Source organism: Dermochelys coriacea, chromosome 3 (assembly GCF_009764565.3).
Source record: "Dermochelys coriacea isolate rDerCor1 chromosome 3, rDerCor1.pri.v4, whole genome shotgun sequence".
Lineage (NCBI taxonomy): Eukaryota > Metazoa > Chordata > Testudines > Dermochelyidae > Dermochelys > Dermochelys coriacea.
The window spans coordinates 119,250,314-119,277,865 of record NC_050070.1 but is presented as its reverse complement, the minus strand read 5'-3'; the positions used below and the strand labels follow the sequence as shown (position 1 = coordinate 119,277,865).

General features: G+C 42.3%; 1 protein-coding gene and 1 long non-coding RNA gene across 8 annotated transcripts in view; one reads left to right on the top strand and one right to left on the bottom strand.

Moving 5' to 3' along the window:
* Positions 1 to 70: 70 nt before the first annotated feature.
* On the bottom strand, positions 71 to 16,522 carry LOC122459388. 3 transcript variants are annotated; one of them, XR_006280043.1, is made up of 3 exons: positions 16,496 to 16,522; positions 717 to 828; positions 71 to 522 (listed from the first exon to the last, which is right to left on the bottom strand). It is a non-coding gene; the product is annotated as an uncharacterized LOC122459388 (long non-coding RNA). The 3 variants fall into 3 exon arrangements; XR_006280044.1 differs by lacking the exon at positions 717 to 828; XR_006280042.1 differs by lacking the exon at positions 16,496 to 16,522 and having other exon boundaries at positions 717 to 3,150.
* An 8,511-nt stretch (positions 16,523 to 25,033) lies between these two features.
* Positions 25,034 to 27,552, top strand: part of TFB1M (transcription factor B1, mitochondrial) — a 45,276-nt gene continuing 42,757 nt past the window's right edge. The window contains exons 1-2 of one of the 5 annotated variants that reach the window (XM_038394829.2): positions 25,034 to 25,225; positions 27,077 to 27,235. In XM_038394829.2, the coding sequence (XP_038250757.1) occupies positions 27,103 to 27,235 (133 nt within the window). In that variant the 5' untranslated portion in view covers positions 25,034 to 25,225; positions 27,077 to 27,102. Of the gene's footprint in view, positions 25,226 to 25,459; positions 26,329 to 27,076; positions 27,236 to 27,552 lie in introns of those variants that run through there. The other 4 variants (XM_038394828.2, XM_038394830.2, XM_038394831.2 and 1 more) reach the window with 4 other exon arrangements.

Below are 27,552 nucleotides of genomic sequence, written 5' to 3'. Positions count from 1 at the left end.
AGCGGTAAAGTGAGTGGAGAATTAGCATCTCTGCCAGTTCACCTAGAAGCATTTATCTTCCCCCTTTCCCCCCCGGGTGCCAGTGATGAGCCTCAGGGTAAGATGACACTTATTTTTTAAATATAAATTAAGCTTCTTTGTGTGTTGAAAATCTTGAAGGGAATGAGGAATATGTGTAAGCACCAATACCAGCTGCCATTGCATGAAAGAAAGAAGTGACAATCTCCTGTAGATTCTGAATGATTGTTTTAATGGGGCTGCATCTGAGGTATCAAGCACAACGATATTGTGCTGCCAGAAAAACAGGATCTGTTCTCCCTTACCTCATGCAACAAGATGTAACATTTAGCTTCTGGCTCAACATGGCATCTCTTCACTGCTTTGATTTATTCCCACTTTTGTAAATCACTGTGGTATGCTACAGGAGATGCATTTAGAGCCCTTGTTATACAATAGTTCATTGAGTAGCATCACTGTTATCCCCACCAGAGGAGAATTTCACTTGCATATGGGCTGAGTGACCTAGAATAAAAAGAAAAGAATAAGAACAATAAGTGGGGAGGTTTGTTAGACTAGAATGAAACTTCATTTAGGTTGAATGAAATCCCTTTATTATTAATATAATTTAATCAAAATGGAAACTAGGAAGATTTGGCTTAGTGCCTTGTTTTTTGAGTAGCACTGTGCACGCAGCAGCTATGATAATGTGAACGTACATGTAATTACTCTATTATTGTGTTTATGTATGAAAACATCTGCTGTCAGGGAAAATGAAAGATGTCTTCATGAATTTGACCAGTCAGCTTCTTCAATGGGAAGTGTTCAAGACTGTAGAGAAAAATTAGTAAATAAAATATAGTTAAACAGCACAGCCTCATCTCATACTGTACTATGTGACAGTCAAGCAACTAATCACATGCCCATACTACAGATTAATTATTTGGACCTTACAATAAAATTAACATTAACAACAGATTTACTGTAAGAATTTAAATTGTACACTTGTATTCTCCAACAAGTATAATTTAGAATATATGATTTTACATGCTCTGGATTTTTTCCCCAAAAGTGCAATGGTAACTGTCTAGTGAAATTGCCCTGTTTACACGAAAAGATGAAACAGGGTCTGCCAAATTTACTGCATTCCATCATATATATATACTGTATAATTATAAAGGGTCCCCTCCATCTTTCATTCTGGTATGATAAAGTGCTGTATTTGGGCAAAACCAAATATTGTAAACTAAAAAAAGAATGGGAATTTCAAAAGGTTTGGATAGTCCAGATTAGCAGGAGAATTTATCGAAGCTTATACAAAGAGAGTTGTCCTGGAAAGGAGATAGTTTTAAATGACTGTTATCTGACTTTGTGTTGCTATTTTCAACCGTGCATTGGAGTTTTGTTAGGAGAAATTACTTGAATGTGAATATGAAAAACAAAGCGATGAGAAGAGAAGTGAAACCATAACTGCCAAAAGCAGTGTTGTAAGAGATGGACTAGCAACTGCACTCTTGTGCATAGCAGATGTGTGCAGTCCACTGACTTTTATTTTCCCTTTGGAAGCATCTCACCCAGATACAGGCCATACACAAACTTGCTTTGCTCATGAGATCTGAAGAGGTTACAATATGTTGTCACAAAAAAGCAACAAGCCTAGAAAGCATAGCATTCTCAGACTGTCCCCATCCAAGTACTTATTAGATCCAAACTTGCTTTGTTTTGAAAATTAGATGAATTTTAAGCCCATTCAGGCAAATGGAAGAACAACAGCTGGATACTGCTATTTGTAGCTTATGGTGACCCTTATCATTTCTCTGCCCCAGAAATTCTGCAGTTCTGAATCTTCAGAGTCAAAACGCGGGGTGGGGGGGGGGTCGAGAAATGTTTTCCATGACTAAGGCTGTGTCCACATTAGGGAAAACAGTGTTTTTGAAATATGTGAACTAACATGTTAATTAACTTACATTAAAACCCTAATAGAGGCAGGAAATTTGCATTTTAACATGAGTTAACTGGTAAGAACCAACCAGAGCTGTATTTTGACACAAGTTAAAATGCAAATTGCCTTGTCTATGCTATGGTTTTAATACATGATAACTAACACAGGTTAATTAACATGTTTTGAAAATACAATTGTTTTCCTAGTGAAGACAAACTCTTCAAAAGGTTTATAAATATGCTATCTGATACTGTTGAGGGGGTGCTGATTAGGTGTACCAAGACAACAGTGCTGTCCAGGAATGATGCTCTGGGATATAATGCCCAGCAGTGGGGATTCCAGGTGCTGCTTTGCCTAGTGGCAATATCTCCGAGAAGCCGATTCACCTAACGGCAATATCACCCAGTGGCAAGAGGGGTGTGGGTAGGGTAACCCAGGCCCACACTATACCACCAGGTTCTGACCCAGCGCCCTTTAAAACCAGATATCCTGACACAAGGTTCAGGTCCAAATATCCCCAAGCATGTTCCCTGGGTCGCTTCCTACCCTCATCCCAGTCCCTCCAGAGTTACACACGGGTACCCTCGTGTGCTCCCTCTGCTCTGTCTCCAGCAGCTCCTCCACTGGTAACAGCAAGTCATCCCCTTTGGTTCCTGTAATCAACTGACTTCCTGCGGCTCAGGTAGGCCCCAACAGCTTGGAGTCCCAGCGTCTTCCTGGAAGGAGGCTTTTGCACACAACCACTCTCCTCCACAGTCAGCCCAGGCTGAGCTGAGCTTCTCCCTTTTGAATGCTCCTTCCACTGGGAGCAGGTCCAACAAGGGCAAGGAGGCATGACTAAAAATAAAGCGTAGCTCTGACAGCATGAGCGGCGGAAGGGGCCAGCCACCATGAGTATGTGCCCAGCATCTCACATAGGTACAAATTCTGACTGCTAACCCATCTCGCTGCTCATGGAACTGCAACTATACTCTTACTTTTTTAGCTTGATCAGAGTTGTTATAAAGGGAAAGATAACCACCTTTCTGTATACAGTGCTATAAAATCCCTCCTGGCCAGAGGCAACATCCTGTTACCTGTAAAGGGTTAAGAAGCTCAGCTAACCTGGCTAGCACCTGACCCAGAGGACCAATAAAGAGACAAGATGCTTTCAAATCTTGTGAGGGGGGAGAAGGGTTGTGTTTGTGCTCTTTGTTTATGTGGTTGATCTCTCTTGGGACTGAGAGAGGCCAAACAGAAATCCATCTTATCCAAGTCTCCAATATTGCAACCAGTGTAGGTAAGCCAGGCAAGTCAGATTAGTTTATCTTTTGTTTTATGTGAATTTTCCCTGTGTTAAGAGGGAAGTTTATTCCTGTTTTCTGTAACTTTAAGGTTTTGCCCAGAGGGGGATCCTCTGTGTCTTGAATCTGAATACCCTGTAAAATATTTTCCATCCTGATTTTACAGAGATGGATTTTTACCTTTCTTTCTTTCTTTTTTTTTTTAATAAAATCCTTCTTTTAAGAACCTGGCTGATTTTTTTCCATTGTTCCAAGTTCCAGGAGTTTGGGTCTTCGATGATTTTGTAACAAATTGGTTAGGATATTATTCTCAAGCCTCCCCAGGAAAGGGTGTGTGTAGAGCTTGGGTGGGAGGAGGGAATATTTTGGGGGAAGACTCTCCAAGTGGTCTCTTTCCCTGTTCTTTGTTTAACACGCTTGGTGGTGGCAGCATACTGTTCAAGGACAAGGCAAAGTTTGTACCTTTGAGGAAGTTTTTAACCTAAGTTGGTAAGAATAAGCTTAGGGGGTCTTTCAGGCGGGTCCCCACATCTGTACCCTAGAGTTCAGAGTGGGGAAGGAACCCTGGCAAGAGCTCACACAGCTATGTCTCCCCAGGCTGGAACATACATCTCTAGCTCAAAGTTTAGACATATCCTTATAGTCATAAGGGGTTGCTGTAGAGACAGGGCTCAGGGTTGGGATCTGAACTCTGATTCAAATTATACTTTTATTGGATCACAGGACCCTCTCTAGTCCTTCATGACTGCTTTTCTAGAATTTTATTCTTTAATATTAAAGGCCAAAATCAGAAAACTTGGATGCCTAAAGTTACACAGCTAGAACCATATTTAGATACTTTAAGTGATCTGATTTTCAGAGGTGGTTGAGTACCTTCAACTTAGGCACCTAAGTTTGAAAATGTTGGCCTAATACCTTTGTAGAGTGTGGCACAGAAAAGAATCAAGGAAATACAATATCCAGTACATTTTCCCCTGTCGTCACATAAATAAACATCTTTTACCCATCATTGGTGTATGTGGATGGCAGTTACAACACATCCCAAAAAGCCATTTAGTTTTTGACGTGAATATCTGCTCACAAATATTTATTCTTATTTCAAAAAAAAAAACAAAACTTTTTTACACATTCTGGCTTTGTTGACAAGTCAAATATGAGTTTAATGGTCTCATACTAGTTCCTTTTTGAGCATCTCACAATACCACCATGTGAGCTGGCATGGTGGGCATTCCCAGTTCAAGGGGAACCCAAAAGAATTGTGAGTCAAAATTGAAGTACATTTGGCTTGAACATGTATGAGAAGTTGCACAAAACTCCTGCCTGCACTGGGTCTGACTGAAGCCAATCCCCATTAGCATGAGCACAATACTCACTCATGCATCTTAAAAGCTGATTAAGATAAAAAAGGGAAACTTCAGATTAAAAAGGTCATTAACACCTGATCAGTCCTGCAACATGGAACACTCATTAATTATACATTACTATAAGACTATGTTCCATTTATGTAAAAATGTCTACACTGAACCACCACTACTGCACATTAATTTGAATAAACTAGCCATGCAATTTTCTGAGTTCACATAGCGGTGAAGAATTCAGACGGCTATGCAGAATGTATACCAATGCACTACTAGCCCTTTAAGAGCCTTTTTTTAAGATTTCTTACTCAGCCGACAAGAGGATGATAGTTAAGATGCACAGTTTGACAACTCTGAACATAATAGCAAAGGATGAAACAAACAAAAATATACGCTGTGATATTATTGGTCAACACATGGAGTCTTTTGAATATAAACTATGTGCAAAATAACTAGATCTGTCTGGATTGGCCTTTGAAAGTTTACACAATCCAGTATACCATTTCTTCTAAAGGACTGTACTATTACTAATTTCTATGGTAGGTATGATAATCATTACAAAAGATGACCTATCCATGGTATGGCTGGCTGAGTGTAATCATAAAAATAGGGCATCTATCTATATTACCATAAATACATTATAATAGTTTAACACATTCTACTTTTGAATAACTTTTCATGCAAGGAACCCAAACCAGTTTATGAACAAATGGTCTAATTCTGAGAGGTGCTGAGCAAATGGAACATCCAGGAAGTCCAAAGGAATTGAAGGTGCTCCGCATTATGCAGGATCAGTGCATAAGAACTTAGTCAATTAAATTAATAGGAATTTTGTCCAAGTGAGGACAGTAAAATTTGGTACCGTTAATCAACATCAGCATAAATGATATTTTACAAATATCAAGCAACTTTTTTACTACTAACTAACCTTTTTTAATAAGAGAAAAATTGAATTCAAGTTAAATGAGTGGAATGGTCACATTTGTCTATAACGAATATTTTAGTGCTTTGGTACATGCTGGTTGTCTTATTGCTATACCTACACGTAACAATTAATAATGCAGCCCCCAAGCAGTGAGATGTTTCTTTGGGGAAGGACACAAATACATACAGAATTCAAAGTTACTGCTCTAGGCTCCGATCCAGCAAAGCACTTAAGCACCTGAGTAGTCCCCTTGACTTCAATGGTCAGTATGGCCTCTTGACTTCAATGGGACTAGTCACATGCTTAAAGTTAAGCATCTGCCTAAGTAGCTCACAGAAAGTGATGCACAAACAAAAGACTCTTTTGCTATGGTTAGAATAGGACACTGGGAGTTAGGATTCCTGGGTAAATCAGGGCAACGTTTTTCAGATAAAACTTTGGGGGGTGAAAAATGCAAATTCAGTGACATTGAAATATTAAAACATTACATTATGTTGATTTTGCCTAATTGTTTCTATTAGGAAAAAAACAAAATCAGAAAAAAAAATGAAATGCTTAATTTTGACATTTTTGAAATGAAACATTTTGCCCTTGTGGTTCGATATGATGTTAGTTTCAAACCTTCCTTCAATTTTATTTCAAAACCATTTTAAAAAAATGATCAAAACTGAAACAAAATATTTTTATTTAGGCAAATCAAATCATTTTGTTTGACCCAAAATGATTATTTTTGCTTTTCTAAATTGTCAAAAAAATCCATCACTGGCTCAGCTCTACGTCTGGGTTCTACTTCTGACTCTGCTCTCCAGAGGTGTAAGGGTGGGTCTATGACGCTACTCCCCTGCCTGAGCACCTAGGCAGAGTCAGCCTGAATCTGCCCCTTAAACATCTCACCAATTTTAGCCGTTTTTGGAAACTATATTACCATTTACCTAATCTATTCTTAGCCCAGCAGCTACAATGTTTTTAATGGCAAATATTTTGGATTCCTAATAAACAGATGTATGTATATGAGAAAATGTCTACATGCCAAGTAGATGCTGTAACATACAATACATTTCTTCAGTAAAGTAACTGAGAGAAATACACAGAACTTTTATTGACATCAAACAAGCTCTATTTAATAGTTAAAAATGAGCTGAATTCTAATTGAGATTATGAGTTAAAATAAGATAAGAGAGACAAATAGATTTAGAATATTACAAAGTGGGTTAAAAATGAACAACTGAGATGGGAAGAGAAAGAACAGGGCTTTTAAAAAAAGTCTTTAATAAGCAATATTATCCAAACACCTGAGCATGGATTTTTGTCCTGGCACTCTTTACCCTAATGAGAGAACAGGAACAAGACTTGGCGCCTGCTCCTACTTCCAGCAAAGGGCATAGTAAAACGTTCAGTGGCTTAAATGGCAGCAGGACCCTGTGCTTCAGAGCACAGCACTACCAGAATAGCTGAGGTTTAATTTTTATGTATGATATATCAGAGAGTTTTCAACAGGATGAAAGACTCTTTTTAAATATTTCATGTAGAGAATATACAATGGCAAAGAATAGAGTTAAGTAAATAAATAATGTTCTACTTCAGTTTCCTGGGATGCACTTATCCCCTTTATGACTCTTGATACTGCAGTGCATTTCCTTGCTTTCAGACTTCTCTTACCTCACTCATATTTAAAGAATTTTCTAAGATTACAGACATAGATCTGTTCATCTCTTGTCTAATCTTCTTTAACAGCTTAAGATAAATCCTATCTGAACCAGGTTTGAAGTCTTTATCACCTCTGTTATTGGCTGTGTAGAAATCCAGGCTAGTGAGTGTACAACTATCATCTGATGGTTTTTGGTTATTGTCCTGCCTTGAAAATATATTTAATGTGGTATCTGTGATACTGTTATTTACATCAGTAAATTCATCCTTCCTCATTCCACTCACTATTTTCTATACAATTAATGGGGCATTTTTAGCACAGTTTACTTCAAGAAGTAATCAGAAAACGGCAGTTGCAATGGGATGGGTGAACATAAGGCACTTTACTATGCAGATGATATCTTACATCTCTCGACAGGTGTTAGTTTACACAGAGAAATCCAAAGCTCATCTGAGAAAAGTGATCAATTAATTTTCCAAATTCTCTGTGTATAAAGTCAATTTCCAAAAAAAGTAAAGTACTTCCCTTGTTCAAATCTGCCCTCATAGGCTGCCAAAGTCATGAAGCACTTGGGAAAATTGTTCAACAGAGGATTGGAAACTATGCTATGAAATATTATCAATCTGGGAATCCAGTTACTGAAAGCTTGCTTCATGAACTGCAGCTAATTGATGCTCTCATTGTAGGGTTGAACCCGAACCATCAAAATGATAGTAGTTCCACAGATAAATTAATTTTTAGTATGCTGCCACTTAAAATTCCACCCAGTCACTTTAAAAGGATTCAGAACATGATTCAAATCTTCTATGGTAAGGGAAAAGACCAAGAATTAAAACAGAAAAATTAGCTGCTCATAAAAACAAAAGGTGACATAAGGCTTCTAAATAGAAAATTATATTATACTGCAACATATTTTTCACAACTGCCTCTTTTTCTTTTACCTACTGAGCCACTTCATACTTGGATCGATTTAGAAGCTCTAGAAATGGCATCTTTGCCAGTTCAATCCTGCATAGTCATGCCAATTAAAAGGTTCAGTATCCTAATATTAAAGTATAATAAGGAAGTTTGGATAAGGGAGACCAAACTGATCAATTTTTTTATCAAAATTATGTAATCATACTACCACCTGGAACAATGCTAAAATATAAATCAAGAGCATGTTCCTTAGCCTGGAGGAATAGGAAAAAGATTGTCTCCATAGGGAAGTTGTATCTGAAGTGTTTGCAAACTACCTTTACATTTTTGCAAAATGGTTTTAACTTAGGAAGTGATCAACAATTGAGATTCCATGTAACTTTAGTTTATTTGCATTCCTATTAAATATATTTGACTATGAAACAAGACCTGTTGGTAACTCTTTATTGGACTGTTATCAGCCGAGTCATATTAATATTTGTAATATTTATTACAGGAGTTGTCCTCAGTACATGAGAATACAAAGGGTAACATTTTCGAAAGTGCCCAAGGCCCAGATCCTCAAAGGTATTTTGGTCCCCAACTCCTATTGAAATCAATAGGAATTAAGCACCCGAATACATTTGAGGATATGGGCCTACATCCCATTTTCAAAAGTGCTTATTTCACTTAGAAGCCTAGGTGCCATAGACTTTCAATTGACTGGACAAATTTGATCTTGCCTCTCTCATATCCATTCGGAAAGCTGCTGCAAAGATCATTTTCCTAGCTGTCGTCTGAGTACTGTCATCTCTCTCTTTGCATCCTTCCACTGGTTCCTTCTTGCCTAGCGCATCAAACATAAACTGCTTCTTTTCTCTTCCAAGGCCCTTCACAGCCAATCCCTACCCTACCTATCAACTCTCATCCACTAATCAAATGTTGACTCCTGCCTCCCATTAGCCAATGAAACCAGCCTCTAGCTTCCACTTGTTAAATTTTCAAACAAGAGCCTCAGTGCTTTCTTTCATGCTGCTCCTTGTGTTAGGTAGGAGCTCCTCATAAACATCTGAAAAGCTACCTCATTATCTAAGCAACCTCATCTTCCTCCTTCAAATTCCTCCTTAAACCTACTTTGCTGTGATGCCTACAAAAAACTTGACAACAGTTAGGCTGCTGGTGTGCTGAGACCACTGCCTGTCGTGCTGACCAAGATTGTCTCATTGCTTCCTTTTCCTGCCCTGTCTGTCTCTATCTGTTGTCTCTTGTTTTATACTTAGATTGGAACAGGATGCATCTGTTTTGTTTTGTGTTTGTAAAGTGCCTAGCACAATCGGGTCCATGAATAAAACTCCTACGTGCTATGGTAACACAAATAATAAATAATAATAACTTATGATGATCCAAGAAATATAATGAGGGGAAATGAATGAAACTGAGAAAAGGACACTTTAGGCTAAAAAATAAGAGAAAATATCCTAATAAGGAATTGCCAGAAGCATGGTTTCTTGAGTTATTACAAATAGAACTAGACAAACTACAGAATAGACCTTAGGAGTAGACCAATCCTGTACTCACTCCCAATAAACCTCTAATTTCCACCTCTAATTTCTAGGACTCTCATATTTTCTCTGAGTATTGGTCAGAAACTTTTAATCAAAAATGCCAATTTGTCAAATTGTTTCAAAACTATGTTGACTTCAGTGAAATGTCTTTTAGGAAAAAACCCCAGAATGAAGTGTTTTGATAACATTGTAAAGCCTCTGGTGAGTGGAGACCACTGTCTATCTGCTGACCAATATTGTCTCATTGTTCCCTTTTGCTCTACAATCTGTCTCTATCCATCTGTTGTCTCTCGTGCTACACTTTGATTGTAAGCTCTTTGGACCATCATTTTGCTCTGTACAGCCCCTAGCACAATGTGGTCCTGGTCCATGACTTGGGCTCCTTCATGCTACCACAATACAGATATTAAACAAACAATTCTTGAAATGCAATTTTTCAAACCAATTTTGAACAGTCTTTATCCAGCCTACAAGGCTGACTAGCCATCTCCGCAACCAATTTAAGGAGAGCTATGTGTTTTAAGTTTTCAGACAAGGCTTTGTCAGATGAAAAGTCAGAATTATATTAAAAAGAAAAGGAGGACTTGTGGCACCTTAGAGACTAACAAGGTCCCACAAGTCCTCCTTTTCTTTTTGCGGATACAGACTAACACGGCTGCTACTCTGAAACCTAAAATTATATTAATTTATCACCACCTAGCTGAATCTTTGGGTCACAGTGCACTGGGATCTGTCTTAAAAAGGCCAGATTGTTAACTACAGCAGTGCACTGATATTTTCAAGGATTTTAGGATAAGGTTTTTATTTAAGAGTTAGACGCTGTCAAGATTTTAAAAAATAAATCAGTGTAGCTGATGTGTAAATCAGCATATGTCCATTGACTTTAATGAAACATTATACTAGCTGGGAAGCTGGTCCAATATCTTTAAAGAAACCTCATGTATTTCTGAGGAAAATACCTTGGTGTATAAAAACTTGAATAATCCCTTTTCACCATTTATACTGTGTTCTTATTTTTTGCACTTCACTTTCTAATTCTCATGACTAGCACAATGCTGATAAGTTTTGGGTTCCAAAATTGCATTATAATTAAAAACAAAACAAAACAACCTTTGCATTGAAATTTTAAAATGTTATAAAATCCTTTTGATTTAAATTATGTTTTGTAAGCACTCCTCCTGCTCCTTTTTAGCAAAATGTAAATTTTGGCCTAACTTACTTGAAAGCTTCCAAAATCTAGAAGAGCTATGATTGACAACCTATCTATTCATGTATTTAACTACATTTATTTTTCAGGTTTGTTAGTCAGGATTTATATTTTCAATTTTGCTTAGTACATTTGCCTTCATTATTCATGGTAGGCTTGTTTCACTGACCTTCCACTTTTATTTCCAGGCACAATATTAATCAGTCAATGCGAGGAGCCTAGGTAACAAAATGGAGGAACTAGAGCTACTGGTGCAGGAAGTGAAACCAGATATTATAGGGTTAACAGAAACATGGTGGAATAGTAGTCATGACTGGACTACAGGTATTGAAGGGTATGTGCTGTTTAGGAAAGACAGAAATAAAGGTAAAGGTGGTGGAGTAGCATTGTATATCAATGATGAGGTAGACTGTGAAGAAATAAGAAGCGATGCAATGGATAAGACGGAGTCCGTCTGGGCAAAATGACATTGGGGAAGATAACTAGTAGAGCCTCTCCCACGATAGAGCTTGGGACGTGCTATAGATCTCCGGGATCTAATTTGGATATGGATAGAGCCCTTTTTAATGTCTTTAATAAAGCAAATACTAATGGAAACTACGTGATCATGGGAGACTTTAACTTCCCAGATATAGACTGGAGGACCAGTGCTAGTAATAATAATAGGGCTCAGATTTTCCTAGATGCGATAGCTGATGGATTCCTTCATCAAGTAGTTGCTGAACCGACTAGAGGGGATGCCATTTTAGATTTAATTTTGGTGAGTAGCGAGGACCTCATAGAAGAAATGGTTGTAGGGGATAATCTTGGCTCAAGTGATCATGAGCTAATTCAGTTCAAACTGAACGGAAGGATTAACAAAAACAAATCTGCAACTAGAGTTTTTGATTTCAAAAGAGCTGATTTCGAAAAATTAAGGAAATTAGTTGGGGAAGTGGATTGGACTGAAGAATTTATGGATCTAAAGGTAGAGGAGGCCTGGGATTACTTTAAATCAAAGCTGCAGAAGCTATCGGAAGCCTGTATCCCAAGAGAGGGGAAAAAAATCATAGGTAGGAGTTGTAGACTAAGCTGGATGAGCAAGCATCTTAGAGAGGTGATTAAGAAGCAGAAAGCATACAGGGAGTGGAAGATGGGAGGGATCAACAAGGAAAGCTACTTTATTGAGGTCAGAATATGTAGGAATAAAGTGAGACAGGCTAAAAGTCGAGTAGAGTTGGACCTTGCAAAGGGAATTAAAACCAATAGTAAAAGGTTCTATAGCCATATAAATAAGAAGAAAACTAAGAAAGAAAAAGTGGGGTCACTAATCACTGAGGATGGAGTGGTGGTTAAAGATAATCTAGGCATGGCCCAATATCTAAACAAATACTTTGCCTCAGTCTTTAATAAGGCTAAAGAGGATCTTAGGGATAATGGTATCATGACAAATGGGAATGAGGATATGGAGGTAGATATTACCATATCTGAGGTAGAAGCGAAACTCAAACAGCTTAATGGGACTAAATCGGGGGGCCCAGATCATCTTCATCCAAGAATATTAAAGGAATTGGCACCTGAAATTGCAAGCCCATTAGCAAGAATTTTTAATGAATCTGTAAACTCAGGAGTTGTACCGAATGATTGGAGAATTGCTAATATAGTTCCTATTTTTAAGAAAGGAAAAAAATGTGATCCGGGTAACTACAGGCCAGTTAGTTTGACATCTGTAGTATGCAAGGTCCTGGAAAAAATTTTGAAGGAGAAATTAGTTAAGGACATTGAAGTCAATGGTAAATGGGGCAAAATACAACATGGTTTTACAAAAGGTAGATCATGCCAAACCAACCTGATCTCCTTCTTTGAGAAAGTAACAGATTTTTTAGATAAAGGAAACACAGTGGATCTAATTTACCTAGATTTCAGTAAGACGTTTGATACCGTGCCACATGGGGAATTATTAGTTCAATTGGAGAAGATGGGGATCAATATGAACATCAAAAGGTGGATAAGGAATTGGTTAAAGGGGAGACTGCAATGGATCCTACTGAAAGGTGAACTGTCAGGTTGGAGGGAGGTTACCAGTGGAGTTCCTCAGGGATCAGTTTTGGGACCAATCTTATTTAATCTTTTTATTACTGACCTTGGCACAAAAAGTGGGAGTGTGCTAATAAAGTTTGCAGATGATACAAAGCTGGGAGGTATTGCCAATTCAGAGAAGGATCGGGATATTATACAGGAGGATCTGGATGACCTTGTAATCTGGAGTAATAGTAATAGGATGAAATTTAATAGTGAGAAGTGTAAGGTTATGCATTTACAGACTAAAAACAAGAATTTTAGTTAAAAGCTGGGGACGCATCAATTAGAAGTAACGGAAGAGGAGAAGGACCTTGGAGTATTGGTTGATCATAGGATGACTATGAGCTGCCAATGTGATATGGCTGTGAAAAAAGCTAATGCGGTTTTGGGATGCATCAGGAGAGGCATTTCCAGTAGGGATAAGGAGGTTTTAGTACCATTATACAAGGTACTGGTGAGACCTCACCTAGAATACTGTGTGCAGTTCTGGTCTCCCATGATTAAAAAGGATGAATTTAAACTGGAACAGGTACAGAGAAGGGCTACTAGGGTGATCTGAGGAATGGAAAACTTGTCTTATGAAAGGAGACTTAAGGAGCTTGGCTTGTTTAGCCTAACTAAAAGAAGGTTGAGGGGAGATATGATTGCTCTCTATAAATATATCAGAGGGATAAATACAGGAGAGGGAGAGGAATTATTTAATTCCAATAATTATTTAATTCCACCAATGTGGACACAAGAACCAATGGGTATAAACTGGCCACCAGGAAGTTTAGACTTGAAATTAGACGAAGGTTTCTAACCATCAGAGGAGTGAAGTTTTGGAATAGCCTTCCAAGGGAAGCAGTGGGGGCAAAAGATCTATCTGGTTTTAAGATTCTACTTGATAAGTTTATGGAGGAGATGGTATGATGGGATAATGTGATTTTGGTAATTAATTGATCTTTAAATATTCAGGATAAATAGGCCTAATCCCCTGAGATGGGATATTAGATGGATGGGATCTGAGTTACCCAGGAAAGAATTTTCTGTAGTATCTGGCTGGTGAATCTTGCCCATATGCTCAGGGTTTAGCTGATTGCCATATTTGGGGTCAGGAAAGAATTTTCCTCCAGGGCAGATTGGAAGAGGCCCTGGAGGCTTTTCGCCTTCCTCTGTAGCATGGGGCATGGGTGACTTGAGGGAGGCTTCTCTGCTCCTTGAAGTCTTTAAACTACGATTTGAGGACTTCAATAGCTCAGACATAGGTGAGGTTTTTCGTAGGAGTGGGTAGGTGAGATTCTGTGGCCTGCGTTGTGCAGGAGGTCGGACTAGATGATCAGAATGGTCCCTTCTGACCTTAGTATCTATGAATCTATGAATATTCTGGCAGTCTGACTCCACTATCTGTAGTTATTTAAATGTTTTGTTAACTAGTGAAGACAGTAGTGTTCCCTTAACATGGAACAAGACTGGCACCCAGTGGCCAGACCAGACACCTCCAGCATTTATTCTTCACAGTTTTTCCATTAAGAAAAGGAGTACTTGTGGCACCTTAGAGACTAACAAATTTATTTGAGCATAAGCTTTTGTGAGCTACAGCTCACTTCATCGGATGCATTCGATGAAGTGAGCTGTAGCTCACGAAAGCTTATGCTCAAATAAATTTGTTAGTCTCTAAGGTGCCACAAGTACTCCTTTTCTTTTTGCGAATACAGACTAACACGGCTGCTACTCTGAAACCTGTCACTATGCAAGTTTTTCCATTATGCATCTTAGAGTTTTTCTGGGATGTTGAAGATAGCATTTTAATCTCACAGAATCATTTTTCCTGTACTGCCCTTGGCATTAAAAAGGCATAGAGCAATTGTAGCTAAAAAGTTTACTGTCTGTACTCTTCTACTGCCATAAAAATGTCTTTATAGAGAGTTCTCTGAAAGTGGACCATGAGTAACTGCTAGGTTCAAACACCCCAAACTGCAAAACACTTCTATATCCTCAGGGCCAGATTGTGACTTGCTGTTGCACAGATGCACAGAAAGCGGCAGAGTGCAAGGAGCCCCCACCCCCACTTTGCACATCCCACTTTAAGGCCAGCTATAATCTCAGTCCTTACACTTAGAGCAATGCAATGACTTTTTCATCCATACGACGTATGGATACACATCATCCCAAAGCGGGTTGGGAGAAGGCAAGACCTTGCTCTCAACTCTCATTCACACTGGCCTGCAGAACAGTCCTGACACATCCCAAAGGATCCTTGGGACACAATCCTTCCTAGAGTTTCCCGTGCTGATACTAGAGTTGCCAGATGTTCAGTTTTCGACTGGAACGTCCGGTCCAAAAGGGAAACTGACAGCGTCTGCTCAGCACAGCTGACTGGACGCTAAAAGTCCAGTGACCTGCAGTAGCAGGAAGAGCAGCAGTTGTGGCTGGAGCCTGGAGGAGCGGCTCTGCTTAGCAGCTGCTGCTCTTTCCACCCCCAGCGTGACACAGAGAACTGGCTGGCTTCAGTGGCGCCAGAACCCGGGGGGGTTGGCCTGTCCGCTTTTCCCAGGAGCGGACCCCCCCACTCCGCCCCCGGCCAGGCAGCATGGAGCCTGGTGGGGAGTCTGGGCAATTGTGGGAGCCATGCACACCCTCCACCTTCCTGCAGTGCGTGGGGGCTGAGAGCAGCCCCGAGCCCGTCTCCCTGGCCCCCGGGGCTCCCTGCCCAGCCCAGGGCAGGTGGAGGGTCCGCAACTCCAAGCCAGCTCACCACAGCTGCCCACACAGCTTTCCCCAACCTGAGTCTGGCCGGGGGTGGGGGGTGCCCTCGGAACCACGGCCCGGCCATGATTAGAGCTGCACAGACAGGGGAGCAGCAGACCCACGCCCTGACCTGGGTTCCGGGGAGGCGGGAGGGGACATTGGCAGGGGTTGCTTTTGGTGGAGATTTTTCAAGAGCAAAGCATGCCGCCACGCCAAACTAATTTCTTTCTTTCTCATGGCCTAGTGGATACATGAGAAGCAGTAGACATGCTATAACATGATTTTCAGTAAGGCTTTTGACACAGTCCCACATGACATTCTCATGAGCATACGAAGGAAATGAGGTTGAGATGAAATTACTATAAGATAGGTGCACAACTGGTTGAAAGATGGTACTCGTGGAATAGTTATCAATGTCACTGTCAAAGTGGGGGGATGTATCTAGTCAGAACCCTCATGGGTCTTTCCTGGGTCCAGTAGTTGATATTTTCATTAATCACTTGGATAATGGAGAGAATATGCCTATAAAATTTGCAGATGACACCAGGCTGGGAAGGATTGCTAGCACTTTGGAGGACAGGATTAGAATTCAAAATGACCTTACAAATTAGAGAATTGGTCTGAAATCAACAAGATGAAATTCAGTAAGACAAAGTACTACAATTAGTAAGGAAAAATCAAGTTTACAAACACAAAATGAGGAATCACTGGCTAGTCAGTAGTACTGCTGAAAAGCATTTGGGAATTATAGTGAATCACAAATTGCATATGAGTCAACAATCTGATACAGCTACAAAAAAAGGCTAATATCATTCTGGGGTATATTAACAGAAATGTTGTATGTAAGACACAGGAGATAATTGTCTAATTGTCCCCCTCTACCTGGCACTGATGAGGTTGCAGTTGGAGGCTTTCATTTTTAATAGAAGTCCCTAAGCCCTCTTCCTTGCACTGTAATGTAACTGTTAGTTAGGGAGGCTTGTCAATGGAAAAATGACTCCACTCAAAGGCTCACAAGGGACTTTTCCCCTGTCTTGGGAACTGAGGCACTTCACAGGAAGGGAAGGGGAATTCCTCCCAATTTCCTTTTCTCTAGTCTCCTCTCCCTGTGTACTTCCTTAGTTCCGTAGAAAGAGAACCCCTGCTTCTGCATGCCTCTGGTGAATGTGTGTGAGGGGGGAATAAAAGTGCTGGAAAGAGCAGAATGAATGGGTGAGAGATCAAGGAGTTTCACGCCTTCCTGTAAACCTAGTGAAGTCTGCAGTTGAAGAGACCTTTCAGTGAATATCAAATGGATTCTAAGGCCCAAAGGGACACTGTGATCATCTAGTCTGACCTCCTAACACAGGCCATAGAACTTCTCCAAAATAATTCCTGTTTGAACAACAGCACATCTTCTACAAAGGCATCCAGCCTTGATTTAAAAATGGCCAGTGCTAGAGAACCCACTGTGACACTTGGTTAAAAAAAACCCCAATTACCCTCATTTTAAAAATATGCGTTATTTCCATTAACCCTATAACCCACGGGGAGGGGAAACTGCAGCACAAAGACAGGAAATGATTTGCCAGGTCACACAGCAAGCTGGGGCAAGGACAAGAGGATGGATGATGTAGTAGTTTGGGTGTGGGCCTGTGACCCAGGAGATTAGGAGACTCATTGTTGCCCTCCCTTTCGTTGCTTCCCCTCACCCTCTGAGCCTTAGGCTAATTCATCCAGAGCCTTATAACATTGGGGCCAGAGCCTTGGGCCTTGCCTACACACCAATTGCGTACTGGTACAATTATTTCAGTTAGGGGGTGATTTTTCTACCACAATAATTAAATAGGTACAACCCCTAGTGTCAACACAGTTGTACTGGTATAAAGGTGGTTTTATATTGGTGTATCTTATTCCCCTTCCCTGCAGGAATAGCCACAGTGGTTTAAAGCACCTTCATAGTGCTATGACTGCATCCACTTTAGAGGACTTGTAACGCTTTAAGTATAGTGGTATAGTTAAAGTGGTACAATTTTTGTGTGTGGAAAAGGTTAAGGAGCAACTCTGGGCCCAGCCGATCCCGCCCAGCCACCACCCGCAAAGCATACTCCAGCTGGAGGTACAGCTTAAAAGGGAGCCAGACAGCACAGAAGAGGGCTGACAAGGCAAGGTGAAGAGCCTGCCCTGAGAACTTCCGAGGAAGGGTGCTACAAGAATCTTCTGGAGAGAAAGGGCCTGCCTGCTGAGCCCAGTGGGACTGAAGGTTCAACTGGTAGTTTTGCTCTTACTAATTTGTAACGGAGTGCAAAAACTTTGACAAGAGAGAGGGCGGTAGGAAGTGGCCCAGGGAGGCAGACGTCAGGCGTTCCTGGGTGCTGGATATTTGGTAATCCCTACAGGACCCTGAGCTGGAGCCTGGTGGAGTGGGCTGCCCTACCAACCCCCCTTCATTAAGAACCCTCAACTTCTAGACTCCCTGCTGGAGGCAAGGAATGAAAGGGCCTTTTGAAACCTCAGCTGGGCTGAGACGCTTGTTGGGGGGTCAATAACTGAACCCCATATCTTCCTAGGAAACCTGTCACACCAGGGAGAAAGAGGACTAAATGAGAAACTGACTGGAGGGTCAAGTCACCCCCCCCCAACAGAAGATAGATCAACACCAGGTGTGGAGGTGGTGCAGGGGCCTAACCACTAGGCACTGCCACCAGCAGACACCATCCATCACAAAGTCTAAGTGAACATCTGAGGTTGGTGTGGGGAGAGAAAAGCACACTTAATACTGGAAATATATGAATTTTTATTATTAAAACAATGGTCTGAGATGCATATTATTAATACTGTACCTGCAAAGAAGAGAAGATGGTAAATTGGCATATCTATGGGGTGGAGTTTGGTTGTCTTTCTTGAGAAGTATTTGGTTCTTGTGCTGTAGAGCAAGCACACCTGGGGGTAAAGTGCATAGGTGCCTCTTACTCCCCCATTAGGGTTATAGAGTCTAAGGCCAGAAAGAAGCAGGATATCATCTAGGCTGACCTGAACATCACAAGCCACTAACCCTACCCAAATGTTACTGAATTAAGAACAATCATCTGGATTAGACTGGAGTATTACAAATCTCAGGAGACTAAACTATTGTGTGCCACAGACAGAGAAAAGGAGGAACCTCGGTGCACCAATGCCCCCGCCCCCCCTCCAACCCATGGCAGGGAAATGATTAAATGAGATATGCCCAGATAAACCTGGCAAGTGACCTGCATCCCCACACTGCAGAAGAAGGTGAGTCGATCTGTTTTAGGGAAAATTCCTTCCTAATCCCAGATATAGGGATCAGTTAAACCAGGGGTGGGCAAACTACGGCTGGGGGCCATATCCAGCCCTTCAGATGTTTCAATTTGACCCTCGAGCTCTCGCTGGGGAGTGGGATCCACGGCTTGCCCCGCTGCATGCGTGCTGTAGCTCTGCACAGCTCCCGGAAGCAGCAGCATGTCGCCCCTCCGGCTCCTATGCATAGGGGCAGCCAGGGGACTCCATATGCTGCTCCTGCCCCATATGCCAGCTCTGCAGATCCCATTGGCCAGGAACTGCAGCCAATGGGATTTGCAGGGGCGGCACCTGCAGACAGGGCAGGGTGCAGAGTCGCCTGGCTGCGCCTCTGCATAGGAGCCGGAGGAGGGGACATGCCGCTGCTTCCAGGAGCTGCTTGAGGTAAGTGCCACCAGGAATCTGCACCCCTGACCCCTTCCTTCCCTCTGAGCCACTCGGTCTCAGCCCAGAGCACCCTCCTGCTCCCCCAACCCCTCATCCTCAGCCCCACCCCAGAGCCCGCAGCTCCAGCTGGAGCCTTCACCCCCCCCACACACACATCCCAACTGCCTGCCCCACTCTGGAACCCCCTCCCACACCCTGAACTCCTCATTTCAGGCCCCACCCCAGAGCCCTCACCCCCTCCTACATCCCAACCCCAATTTTGTGAGCATTCATGGCCTGCCATACAATTTCCATACCCAGATGTGGCCCTTGGGCAAGTTTGCCCACCCCTGAGTTAGACCCTGACCATGTGATCAAGACCCACCAGCCAAGCATCTGAGAATTAGAGAATTTACATTTTTAAAAACCCAACATGAAATCACATTTATTAACAGCTTAACTTGAAGTAATTAAAGAAAACCCACTAATTTTTTCATTAAACCCTTCTTGTTGTTTTGTAAAATAGCAATTATCATTTGCTATTCTACATTTTTCATTAATATGTGGAGCTTGCTCTTTCTACATTTATCGTGTTTTAGCATTTTAAAATTCAGGGCCAAATCCTGTAGTTTTTACTCAGCCAAAATTGCCATATCTTGGCTGAGTAAGAACTGAAGGACTTTAAAGAGACACTTAAAAAGATATACAGTACAATGGAATACATACAGGACAAACATTGGCCAGGTTCTTTTCCTATTGAGTCAATTGCAAAAGTCACATTCTCCTTGATGAGAACATGATTGGGCCCTTATGCAGCATACTGAAAATACATTTCACAGTAAGATTCCAAGATTATCATTCTGTTTCACTCTGTAGCTTAGAAAGTCCATAGAGTCAGTGTGAAGCGATTAGAAATAGCTACAAGCATGGATGAGGGCTCTTTTTGTTCAGAATATCACCAGGTGCAACCTTTATTGGGTTTTGGAGTCTATCATCACCAATTTTTAAGGTCTCCGCCATTTTGACTTTATGAATAATACCTGTGCAGTGTACTGCTACAGTATGTCATGCAAAGAATCCTAGGTAGGTAACACAACCAATCATCACCCTTACTCCATAGCTAATTTGCATTCAACAATTTCATTGGTTGTGTGAGGGAGACTGCATGGATGGTGGATTAGTTGGTCCAGCTGCCACACCCCTTCAACAGGGTTAGCTACTAGTTTTAGATCAGGGGTTCTCCAACTTGGTTTGCGGCTTGTTCAGGGTAAGACGTTGGCGGGCCACGAGACGCTTTGTTTACCTGAGTGTCCGCAGGTACGGCCGCTCGCAGCTCTCATTGGCTGGGTTCGGCAAACCGCAGCCACTGGGAGCAGTGGGCGGCCATGCCTGTGGACGGTCAATGTAAACAAACTGTCTTGCACTCCAACCAGATAAACTGAGGTCAATCTACAACTTGCCCTGTCTACACTAGGATTTTACAATGTTAACTATCACATAGTAAAAACTCACCTGTGTTCCTGGTTTAGACAGGGCATGGCACCTGGTTTTGCCAGAGGATGTTGTGAAGGCCAAGACTATAACAGAGTTCAAAAAAGAACTAGATAAATTCATGGAGGATAGGTCAATCAATGGCTATTAGACAGGATGGGCAGGGATGGTGCCCCTAGCCTCTGTTTGCCAGAAGCTGGGAATGGGTGACAGGTGATGGATCACTTGATGATTGCCTGCTCTGGTATTTCCCTTTGGGGCACCTGGCCTTGGCCACTATCAAAAGATAAGATACGGGGCCAGATGGACCTTTGGTCTGACCCAGTATGGCTGTTCTTATGTTATATGGGAGAAGCCTAGACTCTAACTCAATTTGCTAATGGGTCTATCATATTGCTGTGTTTTCATTTGAACTGTAGAAGGTGTTTAATTAGAAAGAGAGGACATGATCTAACTTCTTTAAATTCTAGTTTAGATAAAGCCTATGTGTAAATAAATGGGGGGAAAGTAGCCTAACATTTTTAAATACTTGCAGTTAATTTAGAAATTTTTTCACCAACTGTTAAATCAACCAAAAATTGTGTGTGTGTGTGTGTGTATATATATATATATATATATATATATATATAAAATTACCTTGAAACAACTGTGCAATGGTCTGATTTTTCTATGTTCTTCAGAAGAATATGAATATCTTCAGTCTTAATTTACCTTACGAAGCTGTCAGGATGTTGGTTTACTGTTTGATTGTTAATTAATCTAATTGCATTTGAAATATTTTTAGTGACTTAATCATTACAATTAGATATGGACAGTAAAAAAGTTTACATTAGTGTACATTTAAATTGTCCTTTAAATACACTATTTCCATCAGTGGCTGTAAATATCTCTGCTGATTCCATGACTTTTTACGTAACTGATGCTTATCTGTTTTATAATACAAAGTACATGGGTTTGAGCCAGGACAAATCCCATTGACTTCAATCAGAGCAGAATGGGGGCCCATCCTGCCCACCTTACTCCTTATAGTGGGACTTTAACACGTTACTGGGATCTACTGATCTGTTGTTGTATTATTGGGAATTTGTTATTGATGCTAGAGGCTTTATTCAGTGAATGTAACCTAGAGCCCCCCTCAATGATTTCCCCTGATTGAGGGTTACTTACAGGAAACATTAGATTACATACAGGTTACATTAAATGTAAGCAAAAAGAAAAGAAGTACTTGTGGCACCTTAGAGACTAACAAATTTATTTGAGCATACGCTTTCGTGAGCTACAGCTCAAGTTGCATCCGATGAAGTGAGCTGTAGCTCACGAAAGCTTATGCTCAAATAAATGTGTTACCCTCTAAGGTGCCACAAGTCCTCCTTTTCTTTTTGCGAATACTGACTAACACAGCTGCTACTCTGAAAATTGTCATTAAATGTAAGCTTGACATTAATAAAAAAAACACACCCTTCTATGAACTTTACTTTTCCACCTGCAACTACCAATATGCACTTCACTTCTCCAGGACTTCCTTTTGGCTTTTTATTAAATATTCCATTTCCAGAAAACAGCTTCTTACCATTCACTTACCTGTCAAAGCAATGAGCAAGCAAATAAATAAAAAAGCAAAATCATAAGTAGGTACTTAAAACCCATCATTAGTTCTACAGTACCACAGAGAAAGGAACATTCTTCTCTGCCATGCCCAATCACTTCTGATGTCAGCAGGGACTCTTACAACCAGTACTGGAAAATGTTGGAAGAAGTGTACTGTACATATATTTTTAGCTACAGTATGTTCTTTAATTCAAATACTTACTTGTGACATATCAACTGCTTGATTTATTTTGTCATTCATAGGTGGAGTGTCATTAAGCAGCTGATACTGCAAGCTGCTGAATGCCTGAAACTCCCACTGTAGTCATAAGAAGTGCATGAAGGCCCAGATCCTCAAAGGTATTTAGGAGCTTAACTCCCATGGGATCCTTTGAGGAGTTAAGTTAAATTGTCTCCAACTCAAGACCCCCTAAGGCATGATTCTCAGAGGTGCTCAGCACTCTCAACTCCAATAGAAATTAAGGGGGTTAATTTAGCAGGTCATGAGTACTGCTGAAAATCAAGTCCTAGGTGTGTAGAATTGGGCAAACCACGAACTTGGAAATTAGTTAACTCAAGTTTTTTTTTTAAAAAACCCTCTAATGTAAACATACCCTAAAAAAACTGGAAGTCGGGATATCTGCTTTGTATTTTTAGTTCTGCTCCAGATTTGGAGTACCACTTTAAGCAAAAAGAAAAGGAGTACTTGTGGCACCTCAGTGACTAACAAATTTATTTGAGCATAAGCTTTCGTGAGCTACAGCTCACTTCATTGGACGCATTCAGCAAGTCATTTATGGCTGGTTCTTCAAAGCTATTGAATATCTGCAGCTACCATTGATTGCAGTGACTTCTGAAAATTGAGACACCAACGTCTATGTATTTACATTTCGCCCCTGTAAATGAGGATAACACTAAATCACCTGATAGGCTTTCTTAGGATAAATTATGTTTGAGCTTTGAGAGTCTTGGATAAATGATGTTATATTTATTGTCCATAGTAGCGAAAGCTCTAGTGAAGGCTGTAGATGATTTTTCTTATAGCCGTGTTATATGCTCAAAATTTTCTGGAGAACACCACTTTCAAGATTGAACCATGCTTCAGGGTTGTAATGTTAACAAATCAATGTTGCTAAAAACTTTGAGCTAGGCCCACAAATGGATTTAGTCTCTAAGTGCCCAAATTCCCTGGTTGCCTAAGTTTCTCCAAGTAAACATGCACAACACTGCACACATCTGATGCCACAATGCTGCTTGATACCCTATCTCATGCCTAAGCCCCAGCACGATGCTCAAATTAAACATTCCCATGCCCATCTTGCACGTGTCCCTGTCCAGTAGGTGTTGCCAGAGCACACCAAAGCCCACAAGACTATTGGGGTGACCAGTCTAGGAATTTTGGGGTGAAGGCATGGGCATGTGTGAATACCAGTAGCCATAGTTAGGTTACTCACCTGGAATGTGGGAGACCTGATTTCAAACCCCACCCTACTTCATGTGTAGCAGGATCTCCTAGATTCTTGGTGACTGCCGAAACCACTGAGCTCATGGTATTTTCTGGACTAGGTCACTCTCAATCTCTCCTTTTGAAGCTGTTCCCCTCAATTTGCAGGCTTTCTAGTGAGTCCATTTGTAGGTGCTCAATTTTTGATGTGGATTGTATAGGGAGCCTGAGCACCAAACGTAAGACTGAGGACTCCACTGAGTGACAGAACACCTAAACATTAGGCATTGTAATGGTGAGCACTGCAATGCCCTTGTCTTACTGTGGGTCTGGCCCCTTGTGTTTTGCACCCCGTCACTTCTTACAGTTTTACACCCCAGTTATGTTATTGGATCTACATGGCTGGACCCTGCTGCCTAGTGAGGCTTAGGGTTGCCACCCATCTGGTTTTTACCTGGACCATCTGGATTTCGGCTTGTGTGTCCCGATGCCATTTGACAAGCCCACATGTCTGTTTTTTGGATCTGGTGGGGAGGGGCATGCCCTGCTTGGGGGGAGGGGGCGAGGTGGAAAGAGGGTGGGGCCAGGAAGAGGCAAAGCAAATGGCACAACGGGGGGGGGGGGAACAGAGCAGGGGACGGAATCTCAGGGGTCCAGTTACCAGCCATTAGAAAGGCGGCAACCCTAGTGAGGCTCTGCCCAGGAACCAGCCCCCTTGCGTGTGGCTCCAACTTCAGGGCGGCAGGGGGCCCCAGGTGCAAGCAGAAGCAGGTGGAGGCAGGTTTGGCAGCAGGGCTCGGGACAGCGGATTTCACGTTAATCCCCACGGGGCGGCACAAGCTGCCCTGAAAGCAAACCTAGGGCAAGGGAAGCACAGGCTGAACCCAGCCCAGCCTCCCCGCCAGCCACGCGCAGAGCAAGAACCACCCGGTGGCGCGAGCAGGACACCCCGCCACACTAACTGCAAGCGGCGCACATGGACGCACTACTGCGCCTGCGCAGTGTGAGGCCCATGACCCTGAATCGGCCTGAGAGTACGAAGCGCATGCGCAACATACGGGGAGAGGGAATGTTGAGAGACCAATGGTGCGCATGCGATCTAAGACCACCGTTCCCGGCCGTAAGGAGATGACGCGTGTGAGAGCCTATCCAGGCCCGGGAAGGCGGAGTGTAACGTTGAGGAGGACGGCAGGGACGCATGCGCTACGGGGAGACCCAGGCCTGATTGGGCGGCGAAATTCTGTTTCCGGTTCGCTTTCCTCCGTATCCGCGTCACTGCGCCGCGTGGGCGTTTGTTCCTGCTTAACGCGCTAATAAAGTTACGCTTTAAAAAAAAAAAATAACAGCCAGCCGTCGCCTGACTCTCGCGCGCGTGTTCCCGCTCGGGTGCGCTCCGCGCCTCCACGCGACAACGGCCTCTACCAGTAAGTTTCACGTGGGCAGCTTCCGCCTATGTCCCCCTCCCCTTTGGGGGCTTTGCGCATGTGCAAAGCCTCTACGCCGGGGTGGCTCTGCGTCGCCGCGGGGCCCGTGATGTGGAGGGGGCGGGGCCAGGGGGCGATCACACCTCCCGCCCAGCCTCACGGGGCGCTTCCCTTCACGGGCGGCTCCCAGCCCCCGCCCCCGCCCCCGCCGCTAAGCCCCGCCCCTGTCGGGGGCGGGAGAGTTGTGATTCAAAACGCGCCGCCCCACAAGCGCGCGGGGCAATGCGGGCCTGGCAGCCCCGCCCTCCTGGGGCGCCTCCCGGGAATCGCCTCGCCCGGCCCCGCCTTGAGCCGGGCACGCGCTGCCTGGGCCCCGGGGCGCGGCCAGGTGTGTGACTCTTTTGGGCGAAGGCGCGAGCAGAGCCCTCTGCAGGGGGAAGCGGGGTGAGAACCGTGGGGCCTTGCGGGTGGTTTCGCCCGCCCCTTTTAGACGTTCCCAGGCTAGAGAGCAAGTAGTTGGCAGCGCTGGGCTCGTTGGAAAATGGGGGTTTGTCAGTGGTTGAGCTCCTGGAAGTGCCAAGTATTATTAAAAGCTGCACACGCTGGGTGCAGATCAGGGCCCGCCCTTTTCCGCGGGGGCAGTGGCCTATGTGGAGGCTACAGCTCTCATTAAGCTTGCAGTGGGATAGCTTTCTGATAACAAAATTACTGCACGACCTCATGCCACAAGGGCTCCCACAAAGTTAAGTGACTTGGACTTCAATCCCGCGGGGCTCGGGCTTTGGCAAGGCTGGCATTAGACTCACTGAGTAGCAGGGCAGAAACCCTGAGCCTCCAAGCATAGGGTTGAAGCCTGAGCCCAAGCCCTCTGGCTTCATCTTTCTGCCCTGGACCCCAGTGAGTCTAATGCCAGCCCTGCTGATCCCATTAAAATGAACTTGCAACCCCCTTTGGGCTCCTGACCCACAGTTTGAGAATCGCTGAGCTACAGGATCTACCTGCTCTAACTAGAAAGCCGTTTGCACCCAAATGGACCATTGCATGCTGGAACGTCTTGTCTCTAAGGCTACTCAGATGTCGATGAAGCATTGCATGCTGAGACTGTAAGACTTCACTGCACAATACCGTGTAACCCTTAAGCTAGCGGAATGGGTCTGAAAAAGGGGGCACATTTTGGTAATATCTCTGACATATAGGCCTTTTTCTCCACCATCCAGAGGATCAGAGTTAGAAGGATCAAAAAGTGTGACCAGCGTTGTGGAAAATGGCACTTAGGCTTTCCACCTTCTTTGTTTTATCACCAAACTTGATGTTTCAAGGAAAAGAGGAAATAGTTTTTCTTTTTATTGGGGAAATTAATGTAATTAAATAATTGTGTACAACTTTTGCACACTTGTACTGACTTTCCCTTTCAATGTAAAACCACTACTTTTTAGTTTAAAGAAGGCTAGAATTAAACATCAAAATACTGGACTGTTAAATAACTCTATTTTTGGAGGTATAGGGGTTCATTTTGCATCTGTTGTCTGACCAACCAAATATATATGATTCTAGTGCTACCTCCTGCACACAGTACTTAATTTTAAAGGTGTGAGTAGATTAATTAAAGTTAATGAAACTGCTCATGTGCTTAAAATTAAGCACATTCATATGTGTTTGCAAGATTCAGATCTTAGATTGTAAATCATGTGTATTTTTATTTTATGCTTCTAAAGCAATAGGTTCATTTGATAATATCAGAATAAATAAATATTTTGAGTCTTTTACTTCATTCCTTCTGTTTCTTACATATTTAATTCTGTCCTACTGTACACTTGATTACGCCTAGTCCCTTCTTTCTCTGTTTTTTAGGAGCAAGAATTTAACAGTTTTGGCCAATGGCTGCTTCAGGAAAGGTGGCTGCTTTCCGTCTACCGCCTCTGCCAACTGTTAGAGAGATTATTAAACTGTATAATCTCCGAGCACAAAAGCAGCTATCCCAGAATTTTCTCCTGGATTTGAGATTGACAGGTAGAACATTTATCTTTCATCTTTTAAAATTTTTAATCATAAACTGCCTATTCATTTTCTCCAAAATTTAAGTTTTATCTAAATTTGTTTGCATGAGGACTCTTGTCTTCCTCACAATAATACTCTGGTACGTTTAAAAAAAAAAAAAAATTTAACTCAATACATTTACCTGTAAATGCTCAGAGATATAATTCTGTATGAGGATAAAATGCAGTATTGGGGGTGTGGGGGAGTTATACTGTACAGGAACTCCCAACTTAACGTTCTCTCATTTAACGTTTTCAGCCTTACGTCCCTGCTCAATTACAGAACATGCT